Genomic DNA, 17,301 nt, shown 5'->3' with positions numbered 1-17,301 from the left:
TTAAAAATAAAAAAATAAAAGTTAATTATTTATCATCCATCCATGACTTAATAACTAAATAAAAAAAATAAAAGATAGTTATTAAATAACAAATTTTTTATTTTAAATTAAATATTAAAATTATTAAAATATCCTTGGTTTAAGGTATATTTTTCTAAGATTTTTTTGTCTATTAAAATTTTGTACACTTTGCTAAAATATATTCACTAAAAAAAGACGTTACATAAATTAGTAAACCCCATATATATATATATATATATATATATATATATATATATATATATATATATATATATATATATATATATATATATATATAAAATAAAAAAATAGAATACATTCGTGAATAAATATTTACAAGTGTTTTATATTAATTTTTAAATAGTACAGATTAGTATGACATTCTTAAATTGTTAATTATATGTCAAAATGTAAACTCTTATATCTCAATTTCAATAAGGGTGAATTAGATTTTCACAATTTTTAAACTATTTAAACTTTTGACATTGTTTTAAAAGATTTTTCTGACCAGTAAAGTAAAATGTATGGCCAAGCAAAAGAACACAACAATTTTGTATTGGTTTAACTTTGAATTGAGTTTACATCCAATCATCCTCCAACAATATGAGTTAAATAACATGTTAGAGAAAATTCACTCGATTATAATAGTCGATAATACAATAACCTCTCTCCATGTATCTTCATCACACTCTAATACACAAAAATTCTAATATAAATAGACTATACACACACCCTCTTAAAGTCTTGCCTACCTAACAAAGACAAAAACAATTTACAAGAATGGTAACCTGGGTGCACCAATAAGTGTAGATATCATAGTTAGACATAACAAAATTATTAGTTCAATACAGTTCTGGACGTGTTTTTGTTTTAATTTAAACAAAATTAAAATGTTATTTATACTTGAAAATGAGTTAGAACACATATATAGTCTAGCTACAAAATTGACGCATTTAACCGATCATGTTATTTTCATAATTGATTAGGCTTTAGTAACTGTTTTAATCGTTTAGTTTAGTTCCTTAATCAATTAAAACAAAGAGAATATATCCCTGGTGTGTCTGTGACCCAATTTTGCTGGGAATCAAACTGTGAGTCTAAGTCTCATATTGAATAAAAATGAAAAAGAAGAGCATTATACAAAAATGAAAAATCTTAACCAATTGTCTCAAGGTTTTAGATAGAGAACGGTGTCAATTATTTTGTATGGTTTGATTCAGGTCTCATTGATGATTGTGTATTCCAGATAAACTTCTTCCTTTTTAGACCTAATAATTTTAACATATTATGAACTATACTTAATCAAATAAGACAATAACACTACACTAAATTTATGCAATTTTACCATTATATACAATCAACCGTCAATCTTACATGAATTTAATATAATCTTAACAATTTAGCCACATAGAAAAAAAAAACATTAACAAGTTGATCATAAAAAAAACTTTACCAAACTTCAGAGATCTCTACCTTTCAACATTATATGGTTTTAAATTTTTATAAAGTTATCCATTTATAAGAGCAACTCAATTCACCTTCATTTCTTTATAAACCATCCACATTATTTTACCTTTTTTATTTTATTTTTCATACTTTTGTTTTTGTATATTTAATTGTATACTCTAATCTGTTTTTCTTTTCAACAAAAATTAGTGTCTTAAAACAACATACTCAACGAAAGAAGTGGGCACTGACCAAAAAGTGAATAAATCAGGTGATTTACAAAAAAGTATGCTCATTTTGCTAAACGTGAATATTAACACAATTTAAAAATCATTCTGAATAAAATAAAATAAAATTGTAACAATAATATATAAAAAAAGAATTAAGACATAATTTCACGAAATAGTTAAATTGCTTAAAATTAGTAAATTTCAAATTTCTTCTCAAATATAAGAATATGTAAATTTTTACATTTTCAAATTCATATTTTATTTTTCATATATTTTCTTAATTTTTTATTTTGGTTTTGTTAGTCTATTTTGACTAAAATCAAGACACAATGAAGATGATTATTTTGGTTGACGCCAATTTGAGTTATTTATTTATTTATTTTATTGATATATACACTTAATTTTTCAATTTAAGTTGTTATAATATATTTTTGTAGATCAATAATATTTATTGTTTGATATTAATTATAATTTTATAGACCAATGTCCGAGGAGACTACTTCGTCGTGGGTGTATTTTTTTTTTCAATTGATGTTTTTCGTGATTATTTTTTTAATGATGCTTGAATTAATTTTGTTATCATCAACATAAATATTAATTTTTGTCAACAGTTTGTTTGTTTTTTCAATATTAGATTGAAAAACTATGAGCCAACATTAATATATAATTGTTATTTTATCAATATACTTGGAAAATTGTCACTTGACATTAATAAAAATAGTTAGAAAAAAACCGTCAATTATCAAGATCATATAAATAATCTTGATCAATGTCAACATAAATAATTGTGTTCGACATGATAATTTTTTTTTAAAATATTGGTTAAAAAAAAGTGACAAATTTTGACAAAAATAAAACATCAATCCAAATCGACTATATAAAATAATTAATTTTTATAATTTTTAATTCTTAACAACTATTTAGCATTTAACTAAATTTTTATATATAATAATAATTAAAATACTTTATTTAAATAAATAATTAAAATTCATTATTTTTTTCTATTCAAACAAAATATTTTAAAAATAAAATAATTTAAAAAAAAAAATTTAATTTCAATGTAATTATATATCTTAAAAATTACAAAATTTTGTAAACCAATATAATTTTAAGCCTAACACGAACCATGGTTAGAGTTTCCGGCTTAAGTGTGCTGGTAGAAAAGAAAAAGATGTGATAAGTATATATTTAATGTTGAAGATAATCATTAGCTTTAAATAACAAGAAGTTATACACAAGATGTTATTTTATATTCATCATGGAGATTAACTATTTATAACTTCCTGATTAACTCCATCCTTGAAATGAAAACTCAATTAAGAGTCTAATAATTAATTTTTTAATAAATTATTTTCTATCTTCTTTTTTCTTGTATTATTTTTTTCATTTCTCTTTCAACCCATTTTTTCATCATATATGTAAAATAGTTAGTAACTTTATCATTGATCAGTATTAAGGAATATAAATTATTGTTTTTAAGTTGAGTTTTTTGTTTCAACTGCAATTTTTTATCCACAAATATCAAAACTGATCAAAGTTTAAAGATCAAACGATTAGTTTTTTGAAATGATATATTAAAAAGGCCAAGAGTTTTACATATTCCAACACAGGCAATTGTTCACACTGTTTTAGTCATCAAAAGTTTTATGTCAAATAAATAATATGTCCGAAGATAGTTGTAAGAACTATTAATGATTTGTATGGTAATATTATTAATTTAATAATAACCATTTAAAAAATATATCAAATATGATTTTTGATTAATTAATAGTACAAAAACTTTTATACCCATAACATATGGGTATTAAATTCTTTAATATAATGCATAAAATGAAAAGTACGTCAATATGTATGAAATAAAAGTCTACAAAAGAAACCCCAAATGGAATGAAAGAGAATAAACCTAGAAAATCAGAATTCAATACAGTTAAAACGTCTCACTGGGTAACATCGTCAATTTTCTTTTCCTCAATCTTAAATCTCGATGTTTCTTTATATGATTTTATTCTCAGTTTATAATGTAATTATATTACCATTAACGTGTATTGTCTAATGAAATTCATCCTATGACCAATATTTCAACCGAAAAGAAAAATAACAGTGTATAGTTAATTGTACAAAATTGATGCAGAAAGTAAATGTTAGGATAAAATATATAACATATATAGAGGTTTAAAATAATTAATTTTAGAAAAGTGAAAATCTTCTGATAAGGCGAAGTAAGAGATTGGAGATATGATATAATGAAGCATTAAGATTTAGGATTTGATAACTTGCTAATCCTGGAGTTTTTATAAAGAGTAATAAAGCATTATGATAGGAGAGTTAAGTTTGTGAGTTGGCACACCTTAAACGTGAAATATAAATAGTGCATTATGTTCTCCAACTCCAGAACGCCAAATCGCAAACACCTTCAAAGCATGATGAAGAAAAAGTGCAGTTCAGGTCGGCAAAGGATTCCGATTGAGAAAATACCAAAAAAGAGTCACTTACAAGTAACATTTTCGAAGCGTCGTTCGGGACTCTTCAAAAAAGCGAGTGAGCTCTGCACACTCTGTGGAGTAGAAATCGCAATCATCGTTTTCTCTCCCGCGGACAAGGCCTTTTCGTTCGGCCACCCGCAAGTTGAATCCGTCGTTGATTCTTACGTAACTTCAAACTCATCACCAGAGTATAATCGCAGTGGTGGTGGTCACCAACTCGTTGAGGCTCATCGCAGTGCTAATATTCGTAATCTCAACGCGCAACTCACTCAGATTGTTAACGAGCTAGAGATGGAGAAAAGGCGAGGAGAAGAGCTAGATCGAGCGTGGAAAACGAGACAGAGCCAATTCTGGTGGGAGATCCCCGTTAACGAACTTGGATTGCAAGAGTTACAGCATCTGATGTTTTCGTTGGAGGAACTGAAAAACACTGTTGCAAAATATGCTACTCAAATAATGTCCATGGACCAAACTACTATTGGGCCAACAGTAACTGGACCCGGGCCCATTGGATTTACCCTTGGGCCTTACGATGCTTTCGACACCAAACATGCTGATATTTACGCTAATGCCCCCGGTCTGAGCTTTCCATATTAATTAAATTAAAGACATGTACTTGCTAGTCCTATCCTTATTTCCCATTCTAATAAAATTGTTGTACAATCTTAGAATAATATAAAAAGAGGGTTTTTGAAAAGATAATGTGTGTAGAAGTAAAGCATAAATAGCTGTCACGTACCCTAAATTCCAAAGTGGTGATGTTACGTGAGAGAATGAACGGCAGATCGTAACAACACACATAAAATATCATTAATTGCCTGCATACGATTGTCATTTTCCTCCATTAATATTAATTGACTATTTCCTAATAAAAAGAATTGTATGCAGTACTTTAAGGAGAAGCTTTCAACCAGAAAAAGGACGTCAAACATTTTCAAACTCGTCGTATGTAAGTGGGAGTAAAAATATTAAGAAAAGTCATTTTAAAGCTGGCTGGTTAGTATATAGTGCGTAATATATTATTATATTATTCTTAATATTACGTGATATAGTACTTTTATAAAATATATAATTCATGTATTTAAGTTTACATATATAATAATAATAATGCAAAACTCATAGGTATTATTAATATTTATAAAGAGGTATAACTGACCTGGACTGGGTTGAGTTTGATATACTCTTTTATTCAACCAGATTAAATTTAACTGGGTTAAGTATTATCAAATTTACGATCTATACCAGCTGTGATTGAACTGGGAATAAGTTGAGTAATTTAAACTATACTATAAAATAAATATTTCCAGTATTTTTTAATAATAACTAGTGAAAATATATGCTTTAAAGTTTTCTTTTTTATTATAATAAAAAATATTTTCTATAATTTTATTGTAAAGATAAATGTTTTTTATTTATTTTGTAAGTAGATTCATAATTAAAAAATGATTAAGTTAGAAAAAGGGTTAAATTTAAAATAAAAAACATTTATTTAAAAAGTAAAATTAGTAAAAATTTTATTTTATTTATTTATTTAAAGGATAAATTGAAAGTTAAATATGGATAAAAAAAGAATATATATATAGATATAGATAAAGCAGCGACACTACTTATAATTAGTAAAATATATTTATATAATAAATATTATTTTCTGACAAATAGAAAATAATATATTTATTTGTATTATATTTTTATCTTCTAATTGTATTTGTCCGGTTTGAAATTTATGATTACGTTTGTTAGTTTGGTACGTCTCACTTAAGAAACTTATTTTTCATATAAACAAATAAAACTTTCAAATTTGGAATTAATTGATTTATGATGTCTTTTACATTCTAGAACCCAACCATATTCTCGAAGCAACAATTTGAATAAAGTGGAAACTGTATATATTATATATATTTTTGGAACTTTAGCAAGCTTAAAATTGTTCATTATATATATCAATAGTTGGTGAACAACAAAATAAACTTATAGGTATAGAAGAGGTTAGATTTAGTTTGCATCTACGACCATCTCGTAATAAATCACAATTAATAAAATAACGTCTTTATTTTATTTCTTGTTATCATTAGACTATATTCTTCTAATTATAATTATTTATTTATATGAGTAAAAACATATATATATATATATATATATATATATATATATATATATATTTATTAAAAAATAATATTGAATATTTGGAACAGGTGTGTGATAGTTGGATCTCCGACAGAGGTGTGAGAAACATAGATGTACGCAAAGTTGACGGCGTACGTGCGCACTCTGAACACGACACCCTTTGGCCAACCACGCTTCGCTGGTATCCACTCTCTCTCTCTCTCTACAGCTCATTGCCTCAATTTCATAACACTTTTTCTGTTACCTCTGTGTTACAACTGTATCACTTCCATCCCGCCACGTCAGATAACACCATTTTATCACCACCACTCCAATCATTACATCATATTAATTCAATAGACTAAAACATAGTTATTATGAATTTATATGCTGCGGAGAGGTTCTATAAATAATTTTCTGGATCAAGAGAAAAGTGAATATTGAATTTAAGAAAATTTGAAAATGAATTAATTGTTATTATTTTAAGCATTAGCATAAAAACTTCGTTAGGAAAAAATTTAATATATAACTAAGCAAGGTAGTTGAAAATCAGGTAAAAATGAACAAATTATAAACTATTGATTTTATTTGATTAATTAGTCAATAAAAAACCAGTAATTTTCTGTCATTAAAAACACGCCTAAATAAAAGAGAACGAATGTAAAAGTTATCTTATTTTTAAGAATTATAATAAACATGTGATATTGTGCTGGTTTAAAAATGAATATTATATCGGTTTTCTTGAAAACTTTTCAAAAATATCATCGTATAGAGAAAATCGTATCTAGATGATTAAGTACACCTTTTTATTTGTATTGGTTTTTCTTTCGAAACTAAAAAAAAATATTATAGTAGCATTGAGAAAACCCAGCTAGATGATTAATTTCACCTTTCTATTTATTTATTTTTTATGAATATGTATGTATTATAATACCAGGTCATTTATTAATTGTTGTTATCAACACTAATTTGAATGAAATGATATTTAAATTTTCTTAATCGAGATTATTGACTGATGGGAATGATAAAATATTATGAAGGAGAAAATGTCTTAGTTGTATTTGGAAAAATAGTTAAAGATAATATACATTATACTAACAACAATTAATTAAATTTTATGGCTTATATTACGTATAAAAGAAAATTAAGCAAATCACTGCGTCCACTGTTAATGTTTCCGTATTTGGTGATTTTGATGTTATAAGATCAGAGAGGAGTTGGTGTTTTTTATTTGGTAAAACAGAGGAGAGGAGTGAATGTTAGATGAGAATAAGCGACAGTCAAAATGTGGTATATTTTGAATTGGTAATAATGGAGAAAGGTATTTATTAATGCTGTTTTTATTTTTATTAATTTACCATTTACTAGAGGTTTTTGAATTATGAATTATGAAATATGGTGGACTTAATTAAAATAAAAGAGTGGGGAATAAAAACTGTAGCCATTATTTTTAATTGAACTTGTTGATTCATGTATGAGAATTTAAATTGAATAAATGGGTAATTAAGAGGGAAGAGTATATTCTCTGTATCAAAACCTGAAAGCAAAATAAATAAATTTTGATGGTAAATAAAAGTAATAGAGTATATTAAAAGAAAATAATGGAATTTATATTATTATTTGTAAAATATGGAAGTAAAATATTAATTGGTAATTAATGATAAAAGAGAAAGAAGAAAGAATGAGAAATGTGAAAGAAAGAATAATGAATCTCCAACAGGTTACAGGCTGTCATATTCAGTTTCCTTGATAATCTCTCCTTTCTCTCTCTCTCGTTGAGTGTCACCTCAGCTGTCAATGTACAAATATATGAATATGAGTGAGCAGTTGCTTCCTCAACGCCAAAATCTATTGGCTACTCTCTCATATTAATCGAATCCACCCTCAAGCTTCATTCATTCATCACTCTTTCATTCAACATGGATCCGTGCCCCTTCGTGCGGATTCTCGTCGGAAACCTCGCCGTGAAGTCGCCGGCGTCGTCCAAACCTTCTTCGTTCTCAGGCAAGGTGCACCCTTCCACTTCTTCCTTATTCTGCAAGATTCAACTGAAGGGAGTGGATTGTGAGGAATCTCTTTCAGGCAGCAACGTGTGCAGTGTTCCTCTGATAACGGAGTTGGATCCACATCCTCGGTCGCTGGCGGCATCCTTCGATTTCTCCAAACCCAAAATCATGAAAGCGTCTAAGAAAGCCCAGATAAAGATATGGGTGTACAAGGGGGCGGCCACTCCCTCCTGCATCTTCACCTCCGCCAAACTAATAGGCAAAATCTCCATTCCCCTCGATCTCACCCTCGCCGAATCACGCGCCTGCACTTTCCACAACGGTTGGCTCCCCCTTACCAAAACCACCAATCGGGTCCAGTTACTTCATTTAACTATCCGGGCCGACCCGGACCCGCGCTTCGTCTTCCGCTTCGACGGCGAACCGGAGTGTAGCCCTCAGGTTTTCCAAATCAAAGGCGACGTCAAGCAACCCGTTTTCACTTGCAAGTTCAGCTTCAGGGACAAGAATCCCGCTCACTTCCCTTCGCCCAACGCTAACAGTACCGCGGAGCGAAAAGGATGGTCCATCACCGTTCACGACCTTTCCGGCTCGCCGGTAGCCGCCGCCTCCATGGCCACGCCCTTTGTCCCTTCCCCGGGTTCGCAGCGGGTCAGCCGCTCCAACCCCGGAGCCTGGCTCATAATCCGCCCCGACGGAGACGGCACGTGGAAGCCCTGGGGCCGCCTCGAGGCCTGGCGCGAGCCCAACAACTCCAACGCCGTGGGCTACCGATTTCAAATCCTCCCCGCCACCGCTGACCCAGTCACCCTCGCAGGGTCCACCATCAGCTCCCAGCACGGCGGCAAATTCACCATCGACGCTACCTCCGGCGTCACTCCTTTGAACACTCCGCGCGGCAGCTGGGATCTCGGGTCCGGGTCCGGGTCCAGTTTGGATTTCGGATTTGAACCGAATTCGCTTTTTAACAAGGGGTTTGTGATGTCAGCGACAGTGGACGGTGAAGGGAAGTGTAGCAAGCCCGAAGTGGAGGTTGGGGTACAGCACGTGACTTGCACGGAAGATGCTGCTGCTTTCGTTGCTCTCGCGGCGGCCCTGGATTTGAGTATGGACGCTTGCAAGCTGTTCTCCCAGAAACTCCGCAAGGAGTTAAGGCAGTAGATTCTGGATTTTGTCTTTTCGAGGTGAATTCCTCTGTCATTCTTAAGGCTATGTTCTGTGATCATTTTGGAGAGACCAAGACTCAGTTTTTTTTTTTTTTCAGTTTTTTTGAGTTGGAGTGAAGATGTACAGTTAGGAAATTATTTGGCATTTTTTTTAGTACAGACATAAAGTTTTGAATTTATTTTTGATGATCTTGTATTCTTTTATTCTTCGTTGTTTTTTTATGAAGAGTTGCTCTGTACAGAGTTTTTAATTGATGTCTGGTGTGCATCAGAATCCTATGCACGAGTGCGTGATCTCTGATACGAGAATTTACCTGTATTATTTTCTTACCTTCTCGTAATAAAGAAATGAATGTAAATATTTGGAAAGCCAAAAGTAATAATAATGGGATGAGAAGGAGCAAAGCATTAGGCCAGCCTGTAGACAGCCAAAATGCTTCTGTCCACATCAAACCTTGATATTATATTTCCAATTTTATAGCCACATTTCAAAAGAAATCAAAATCACTATCAAAACTTCTTGACTTCAATTAACGGCTTTTAAGGGTTACCTTTATTTTTATTTTTTCCAAAATAATCAATATTAACGTACAAAAATTGTACAATTATTTAATGTTTAAGAGAGTATAAGAGTTTATTTCCATTGTGAAAGTAATTTGTTGGTTGGAATAATTTTCTTTTGACGTATAAATAATTAATAATATAGACAAATAATGTCAGGTACATTAAAAAAAAGAGATAATCGATTATGGTGCAGGATGGATTATATCTTATAAAGATATTCAATTTAAGTTGATTATTACATGGCACAAACAATTTTGATATATAATTCATTATATTAATGGGTATTTTGATATATAATTCATTATATTATTTAATTAATTATTATTTTTATTCTTTCATATAAATCTCAAATCTATTACAAACTTTTTCTTAATTTTCAAGCATTTCAACCTAATACAAACAAGCTTACTCTACTAAATTTTATCTCCTTTGTTTCTCTTTCCACAGGGATAACAAGTCAAGGTTATAATTTTCACTACTTTCCAACAGAGTTCACTTTAATTTGAATTTTAAATTCGCTCAACATCTTTCTCAAACCACGATCTTTGAACTTTGTTCATATATATGATGTTCTTAATTATTTATTTCTTTCAATTCATTCTTTAAATTAATTTTGAAATTAAATTTTAAAATCTTCTTAAAATAATCTATAACAGTTAAAAATAATCATACATTACTTGTCAAAATTCCATCTACATATTTTAAAAAATACATATATTAAAATTGGCAGTTATACATGTAAAATATCCTATACAGTAAACTCTATAAGACAGTAGTACATTGACAGGTAGTAGAATGACAGAGAAACTTGTGCATCTATTATTGAGAAGTTGAGTTGCCACTGAAGAATCTAATCCAAATCAACAGTGATGAGCTTAAACCAGCTCGAGGCCTGCAATTGCACCACTGAACAAGATGAAAGAGTAACCAGCATTATCCATTAATTAATGTATTCATACAATGCAGTGATTTGTAAGGGACGAAAAGGCTCCATTTGAATTCAATTTGACGTACCATATGACTCAACTGCTGTATTTTGGTGCAGAAATGTAGTTGTGGACAACTGGAATGGACATGTCCTCTTCATGGCCCGCAAGAATCATCCTTTCTGTCAGCTTCAAACAGATAAAGATGACAGTATAAACTCATCCCTACCATCCAATTACTCATTTCAAAATCTAGCCAACTCATCACTCATCATATTAAACTAATGGAAAATAATACTTGAACAATCATTTTTGACAACATTTAGACACGCGCACACGTGTCAAAATCTGAGTGGTCCAGTTGGAAAAATTAAATGAAAATGGACTACTCAGATTTTGACACGTGTGCACGTGTCTAAATGTTGTCAAAAATAGTTGTTCAAGTATCATTTTCCTAAACTAATACACACACAACCACATACTTCCATCATTTTTGTTAATACATCGATAGTGCCATCGATTTCAAATTTTTTAAGTAGAATTTGATTTACATTCCGTAAGAGCAAGTACTCTACTAAAGATAATAGATATAATTAACAAATACTCCACACTAATACTATATTATGATTACAGAAAAATGTTTCTTTTAGAAATTAATATCAATGGGAAATTATAAAATTACATAAAGACAAATCCATTTAATTAATCCTATTCATAATTTTATAATAGATGAATTTTAACCAACCAGTAAAGTGCACAATTTTGAAAGTTCAAATATTTTTGTAATTAATGAAATTAAGTGCTTGCCAAAAATGTGTCCAAAATATGTTACTACCATGCCTTAAATTTTTTTTTTAAAAAAAGAAATTAAAAAAAATAAAAATATATATATATATATATATATATATATATATATATATATATATATATATATATATATGTATAAATATTTCTTCCATTTTTCTTCAATTAATTTCTTTTTAATATTTTCCTAACCTTTCTTTCCACTGTATCAAAGCATAAAAGAAGAAGAAAAGAAATAAATTGGAACAAGAAGACTAAAGCTGTGTTCGGTTGGAGTGATTTGGGGGAGATGAGAGATGATTTGAATGGATTTGTGTGGATTTGAGTGTAATTTTTTTGTTGTTTTTTTGAGTGGATTTGTGGGTAATTAAGAGTGACTTTGGAAGTAAAGTTTACGAGAATTAGTGTAGAATTTGATTTATGTGATAGATTTTAAAAATTAGTTTAATTGGTAGAAAATGAAGATGACCAGATTGCCCCTAGTTATAAAAGTATTATAAAATGTTATTTTGTAATGTTATATTTAATTGTAAAAATGTTTAGGAAGAGAAAAAAATTATGAATAATTGTTAAAATTAATGTTTAAAATGTTTCACGTGGGTAAACAAAAAGATTAGTTTCTGAAAGTAAGTAATTATTAAATTTGACTAACAGTAATTAGATTAACTAGCTGACTTGTTCAAATGAAAACACATAATTTTTTTTAAATGAAATTAAAACTCTTTTTTGCGCAAAATTAATCTAATTGGATAAAGTTTACACGACTAATTCAGCTTGATCTTATTATTTTTTGTCGCTGGTAAGGAAAAAAAAATAAAAAGAAAAAAAATAAGGGAAAAAACAGAAACTTAAAAAAAATTATTTTCTCTTTTTAAAATGCATTGGAAAAACTCCAAAATTAATTTACAAAACATTTCAATCTTCTTGGGAACAAAAGAAACAAATAAATGTTGTTTTTTGTTCAAAGTTTAGTGGTTGAAACGGACCAAAAAAGAAACAAATATTGTTGCAATTTTGCTTAAAAATAAAAACCGAAAGCATAGAAGAAGGAACAAACTTATTGGAGTATTTTTTTCAGTTTTTCCTCAGACGAAAGCGATCGATTTGTAGAAAAAGAAAAGAGAATTAAATTCATTGATTGATTTATTATTAGATAAGGGAACAAAGAAAGATGAAGCATAGATTCACACAAAAATCCAAATTATATATTCACGCGTAACCGATTACAGCATCAGTAATCGAATACACCATCCACCATTCATATATATTTGTAGCTGCACCGATTACGCAGTCCCGTAATAGAATAAACTGATTCAATATTTTTTCTAATAACTGTAATTGGACACAGCGTCTGTAATCACATATGGAATCAAATGTGTTAAGGGCAAAAGTGAAATTTTATTCACAATGAGTGCAAATCATCGCATATATGCGAGTGATCATATACAGACGTATCTTGCAAATCCACTGTAATTCATTCTCGCAGATCAGCAGAAACGAACACGATCGCGTTTCATTTCTTCGCTCTCAAACCCGTTTGAACAGTATAATCTGTTCAAACGAATAAAGGCTAATGGGGAAAAGGAAAAAGAAGATTGCAGGGCAAGTAATAAAACAAAGCAGCAAAACAGCAGTAGATAGTGGAAAAAAAAACTAGTTACATATTCAAACTTTGATATGAATATCCACAAGCCTACCTTTGTAACTTTGATGGTCTTGCCTAGACATTTATCTATTTGACAGGAAAAAGTGTTCAAATATCAACATGGGTCGAAACAAAAACTCTAATCTCTCAGCTCTTCTTGAGAACAAAAAACCATGCTTTTAGTCTGTTGCAATGGCGTCAACAACATCCCCTTCTTTTATAATATCTGGCAACGTATCCAGATCAGTTCGGTCCTCTGCGACACTCTTGAGGATGTGAGAATCAGATGAATCACCTTTGAATCCATCCTTAATAGAATCAGTGTTCTCATTCGTATGAGAAATATTCTGAGTATTGTTAGTTTCACTCACTTCAGTGTTATTATCTGTTTCATTTGATGCCACAGATTTTGTAGTGTTCTCTAGTACACCACCCTCAAGATTAGAAGATTCACCTGCAGCTGCATCTCCCTTTTCTATTTCAACAGGAACTGCCGAATTAGAACCGGGCTGGTTTTCTTCATAGACCTTATTGCCATCCTGCACTAACCCTTCTGTGAGTATATTTTTTGCTACCCCGGTTACTATTGTGTTCACGGTACCATTTTGAGTTTGGTATGATTCAGAAAATATCACCGTTTTATTCAGTTCAAATGAAGTATTGGCACTGATTCTTGTCAACTCATTGCTTCCTCCAGCAATCACTACTGTCAGATTAGTGCCTGCTTCTGAATGACTGTCCAAAAATGTCGTGGTAACATTGTGTAGATGTGAGCTATACACAGCGTTGGACAAGCTCGCATTGAAAGACTGCTCACTCGCCAATTCAGCTTCTTTATTATTAAAATCTAAGTTTACATCAGGGTTTTCTAAAAGTGACACAGTTTCAGTGCTAGTTGTACTAGTATCGTGAGTCACAGCACTAGATGCATCATCCCCCTTGTAATGTTGCTCCCGAGCTTCATGACTATTGTGTTTTTCAACTGAACCATCCCTTTCCTCCTCTTTACTGTTGTTTTCTTTCTCATTACTCTCCTCTTCTTTTTCTTCCTCATCGTCGGGCAGATCTTCATCACGATCAGTATCTGCTGTTGATTGCTCTTGATCAGTCTCATCTATCTCATCATCTCCTCCACCCCTTTCATCTTCCATTTCATCATCTCCTCCACCCCTTTCATCTTCCATCTCATCGCTTCTGCTTTCATCTTCCTCTTCCTCTTCTCCTCCTACTCTCAATCCAAGCTTGTCATCATTTTCTTCAAATTCATGCTCATTTCCTTCTTCTTCACGTTCATTGTGTTCATGTTTATCTTCATCCTTACCTGGATGAAGATCTTTTCTACCAAGTTTCGGAGTCGGATACACAGTCTTAGTTCCAACTGACACTTCTCTATCATTTTCATCATATTCATTTTTCTTATCACGCGAGTGCTTAACCTGATAGATCAACCAGAAGCAAACGCCCAACAACAGAATAATCTGCAGAATATGCTTTACCTTGATGCCTCTGGTTCTGCTGTTCCTACTTGGCGACCGCTTAATCATGCTTAACTTACACAGAAACTCCTAATAGTAACTGATCCGAATGGCTAGGCCAGACTCCCTGCTTTCAATTGGAAAAACATAATTAAAGAACTAGGTGAACAATTATCAGTAATGTAAAGATACACTAATAACCCATAAATTCATGTATAAATCAATGGCGACCAAACGGTATTTAAAAAGAAAGCTTCAGAGTTCCAAGAAATGAAAAAAAGAAAGATAAACTATTTAACATCAACTCAACATTTATTCACCATTCACGAACATCTTAACACAGATAGGATACAATAGTGGGGAAGGAGGGTGGAAGATGGAATAAAGAACTAAAGAATAAACATTTCACGCAAAAACCCATAACAGTGTCAAAAGAAAATTTCAATTTCAACAAAAGCTGATCAGAATCATTTAGAATAATTATAAATACTAACTCAACTCTAAACAAGAAAACACTACCCAGATTATCGGCCGATGGTTATGGTTTTCCAGCAGAAACAAATGCTTCCCCAAAGAAAACGCAACTAAAAAAAGAACAATTTAAGAAAACAGTGGAAGGGCGATGAGTGCTGTGTGGGAGGTTTTAGAGCAAACCCTAAAGAAAGAAAGAAAAAAAAAACACAACCAACAGAAAATTTGAAAGAAAATAAATCTTGATAGATATGAACCGAATTCCTTCATTCTATGAGTGAGAAAAAAGAAAGTTTGAATAGAGAAAAGGCAAAAGCTTGTTCCATAAAGGAAGATAAATGGTAAGAAGGAACATCACCTGAATGAGAAGCAATGCAATGGAAGCAAGTAACGAGTGGAAGCAAGTAACGAGTTGAGTTGTTAACTCAGGAGAAGACTATAGCCATATATAGCTTGCCGAGGCTTTTCTTCACTCCAACTGCTTTCTTCCCAAATTAAACCATAATTTTTTGTATTATAGAGAATTATGTTAGTTTAATTTATTTTAATTTAAAAAACATTACTTATTAAAAGATAAAATTGAATAATAAATGTGTATACTAAAAGGATAAATTCACATTACTCAACAATACTCTAATTTAATTTAATTACTTAAATTAAAAAGAATCAATATTTATGAGATTGTATCAATGCTTTTAATTTTTTTTATCAGCCTATACTTTATTTTCAATATAAATTTAGGTGTTATAAGATATATAATACCAGAATAAATATAAATAATATCTTATTTTTAAAATTGGGTATTAGTATAGAGTTGAGTAAATACTTTTATATTTTTTTACAAAAAAATAACGATAAAGAAAAAAAGTTTTGCAACCATTGACTATAAGAAGATGAACAAAGAACAAATTTGTTCATGAGTCATTCCTTCGTGTTGTAGTCACACGCACAAATGTTTAGTTTCATTAGTCGACATCATCAATTAATCTTTTCATATCATCAAATTATCGTTTTCGATATAAATAAATTTATATTAAGTATTAGACTATAAGTATATTATTATTATTATTAGTTTATGATTTGATTTTTTTTATATATTATTATTTTAATTGGTCATTATTATTGTTATCTTTAAGATTCTACTGTTATTATTATTGTTTATGATTTTTTTTATTATTAAATTTATTATTTTATGAATTCATTTTAACTGTCATTATTATCATTAATTTATTTATTATTATTATTTTTCACTTGTTATTACTAATACAACAAGTTCATAAGATAATTAATTACATCTATAACTTAGTGAATTATGTGATTTTTCTTCACAATAATATACATATGTTACCTAAATGAAATATAATCTTAATTCAATTTGTGAGAATTTTATCATTATAAATAAAAGACATCTACAAACTTTTGTTATGGAAGAAATCTAATTTTGTTTATGAGATTTTTCTGCATTGATACGTAATATCTTTTAAATTTTGATACATAACATTTCATTTTATGATTTTGACACATGATATATTTCAAATACAGTTAAAATGGTAAACTAATTTAACATAATAAGCTAAATTTACAGTAATAATTTGTCTTCTTACTTTACACTTAAATTTATAGATTTCTAAATTAGTTTTTAATTAAACTTAGTCACGATAAAAAAGTGAATAAATATACTTTACCTATAAACATATTTAATTTGTAGCATGATAAATTAACAAGGATTACACACTCTTCAATGGAGGTCGTCTAATGTGTGAGATAAACAATAATGAAGACATTGCTCGTTTGATCAATCTGAAAACATCTCGATCATACTATATAGAACTAAATACATAAATAATGTTACTAATTAAATGATGTTACTAATTGAGCCATAAATTTCATAAGTTGAGTAATCAATAATCTCATTAAATGGTTTGAAATAGGCATAAGGGGAAGATGAGACTCGAGAAAAA

At 29.9% G+C, this 17,301-nt stretch overlaps 2 protein-coding genes and 1 long non-coding RNA gene across 5 annotated transcripts; 1 reads left to right on the top strand and 2 right to left on the bottom strand.

The window, feature by feature from the left end:
* Positions 1 to 3,941: 3,941 nt before the first annotated feature.
* Positions 3,942 to 4,805, bottom strand: LOC128194326 (uncharacterized). Its single transcript, XR_008245747.1, has 2 exons — positions 4,191 to 4,805; positions 3,942 to 4,108 (listed from the first exon to the last, which is right to left on the bottom strand). It is a non-coding gene; the product is annotated as an uncharacterized LOC128194326 (long non-coding RNA).
* A 3,172-nt stretch (positions 4,806 to 7,977) lies between these two features.
* Positions 7,978 to 9,710, top strand: LOC108319906 (uncharacterized). Its single transcript, XM_017551208.2, has one exon. The coding sequence runs from the start codon at positions 8,203 to 8,205 to the stop codon at positions 9,448 to 9,450; it is 1,248 nt and encodes a 415-aa protein (XP_017406697.2). The 5' UTR covers positions 7,978 to 8,202; the 3' UTR covers positions 9,451 to 9,710.
* Positions 9,711 to 10,748: 1,038 nt separating this feature from the next.
* Positions 10,749 to 15,737, bottom strand: LOC108319908 (uncharacterized). 3 transcript variants are annotated; one of them, XR_008245571.1, is made up of 4 exons: positions 15,699 to 15,737; positions 13,447 to 14,996; positions 11,034 to 11,134; positions 10,749 to 10,925 (listed from the first exon to the last, which is right to left on the bottom strand). XR_008245571.1 is itself a non-coding variant. In XM_017551209.2 (2 exons), the coding sequence occupies exon 2, from the start codon at positions 14,936 to 14,938 to the stop codon at positions 13,574 to 13,576; it is 1,365 nt and encodes a 454-aa protein (XP_017406698.2). In that variant the 5' UTR covers positions 14,939 to 14,996; positions 15,699 to 15,737; the 3' UTR covers positions 13,360 to 13,573. The 3 variants fall into 3 exon arrangements, 1 of the variants encoding a protein (XP_017406698.2); XR_008245570.1 differs by having other exon boundaries at positions 10,749 to 11,134; XM_017551209.2 differs by lacking the exons at positions 10,749 to 10,925; positions 11,034 to 11,134 and having other exon boundaries at positions 13,360 to 14,996.
* Positions 15,738 to 17,301: the final 1,564 nt, after the last annotated feature.

The sequence above is a fragment of the Vigna angularis genome, chromosome 10 (genome assembly GCF_016808095.1).
Source record: "Vigna angularis cultivar LongXiaoDou No.4 chromosome 10, ASM1680809v1, whole genome shotgun sequence".
Lineage (NCBI taxonomy): Eukaryota > Viridiplantae > Streptophyta > Magnoliopsida > Fabales > Fabaceae > Vigna > Vigna angularis.
This window is presented reverse-complemented; position numbering and strand designations above follow the sequence as displayed.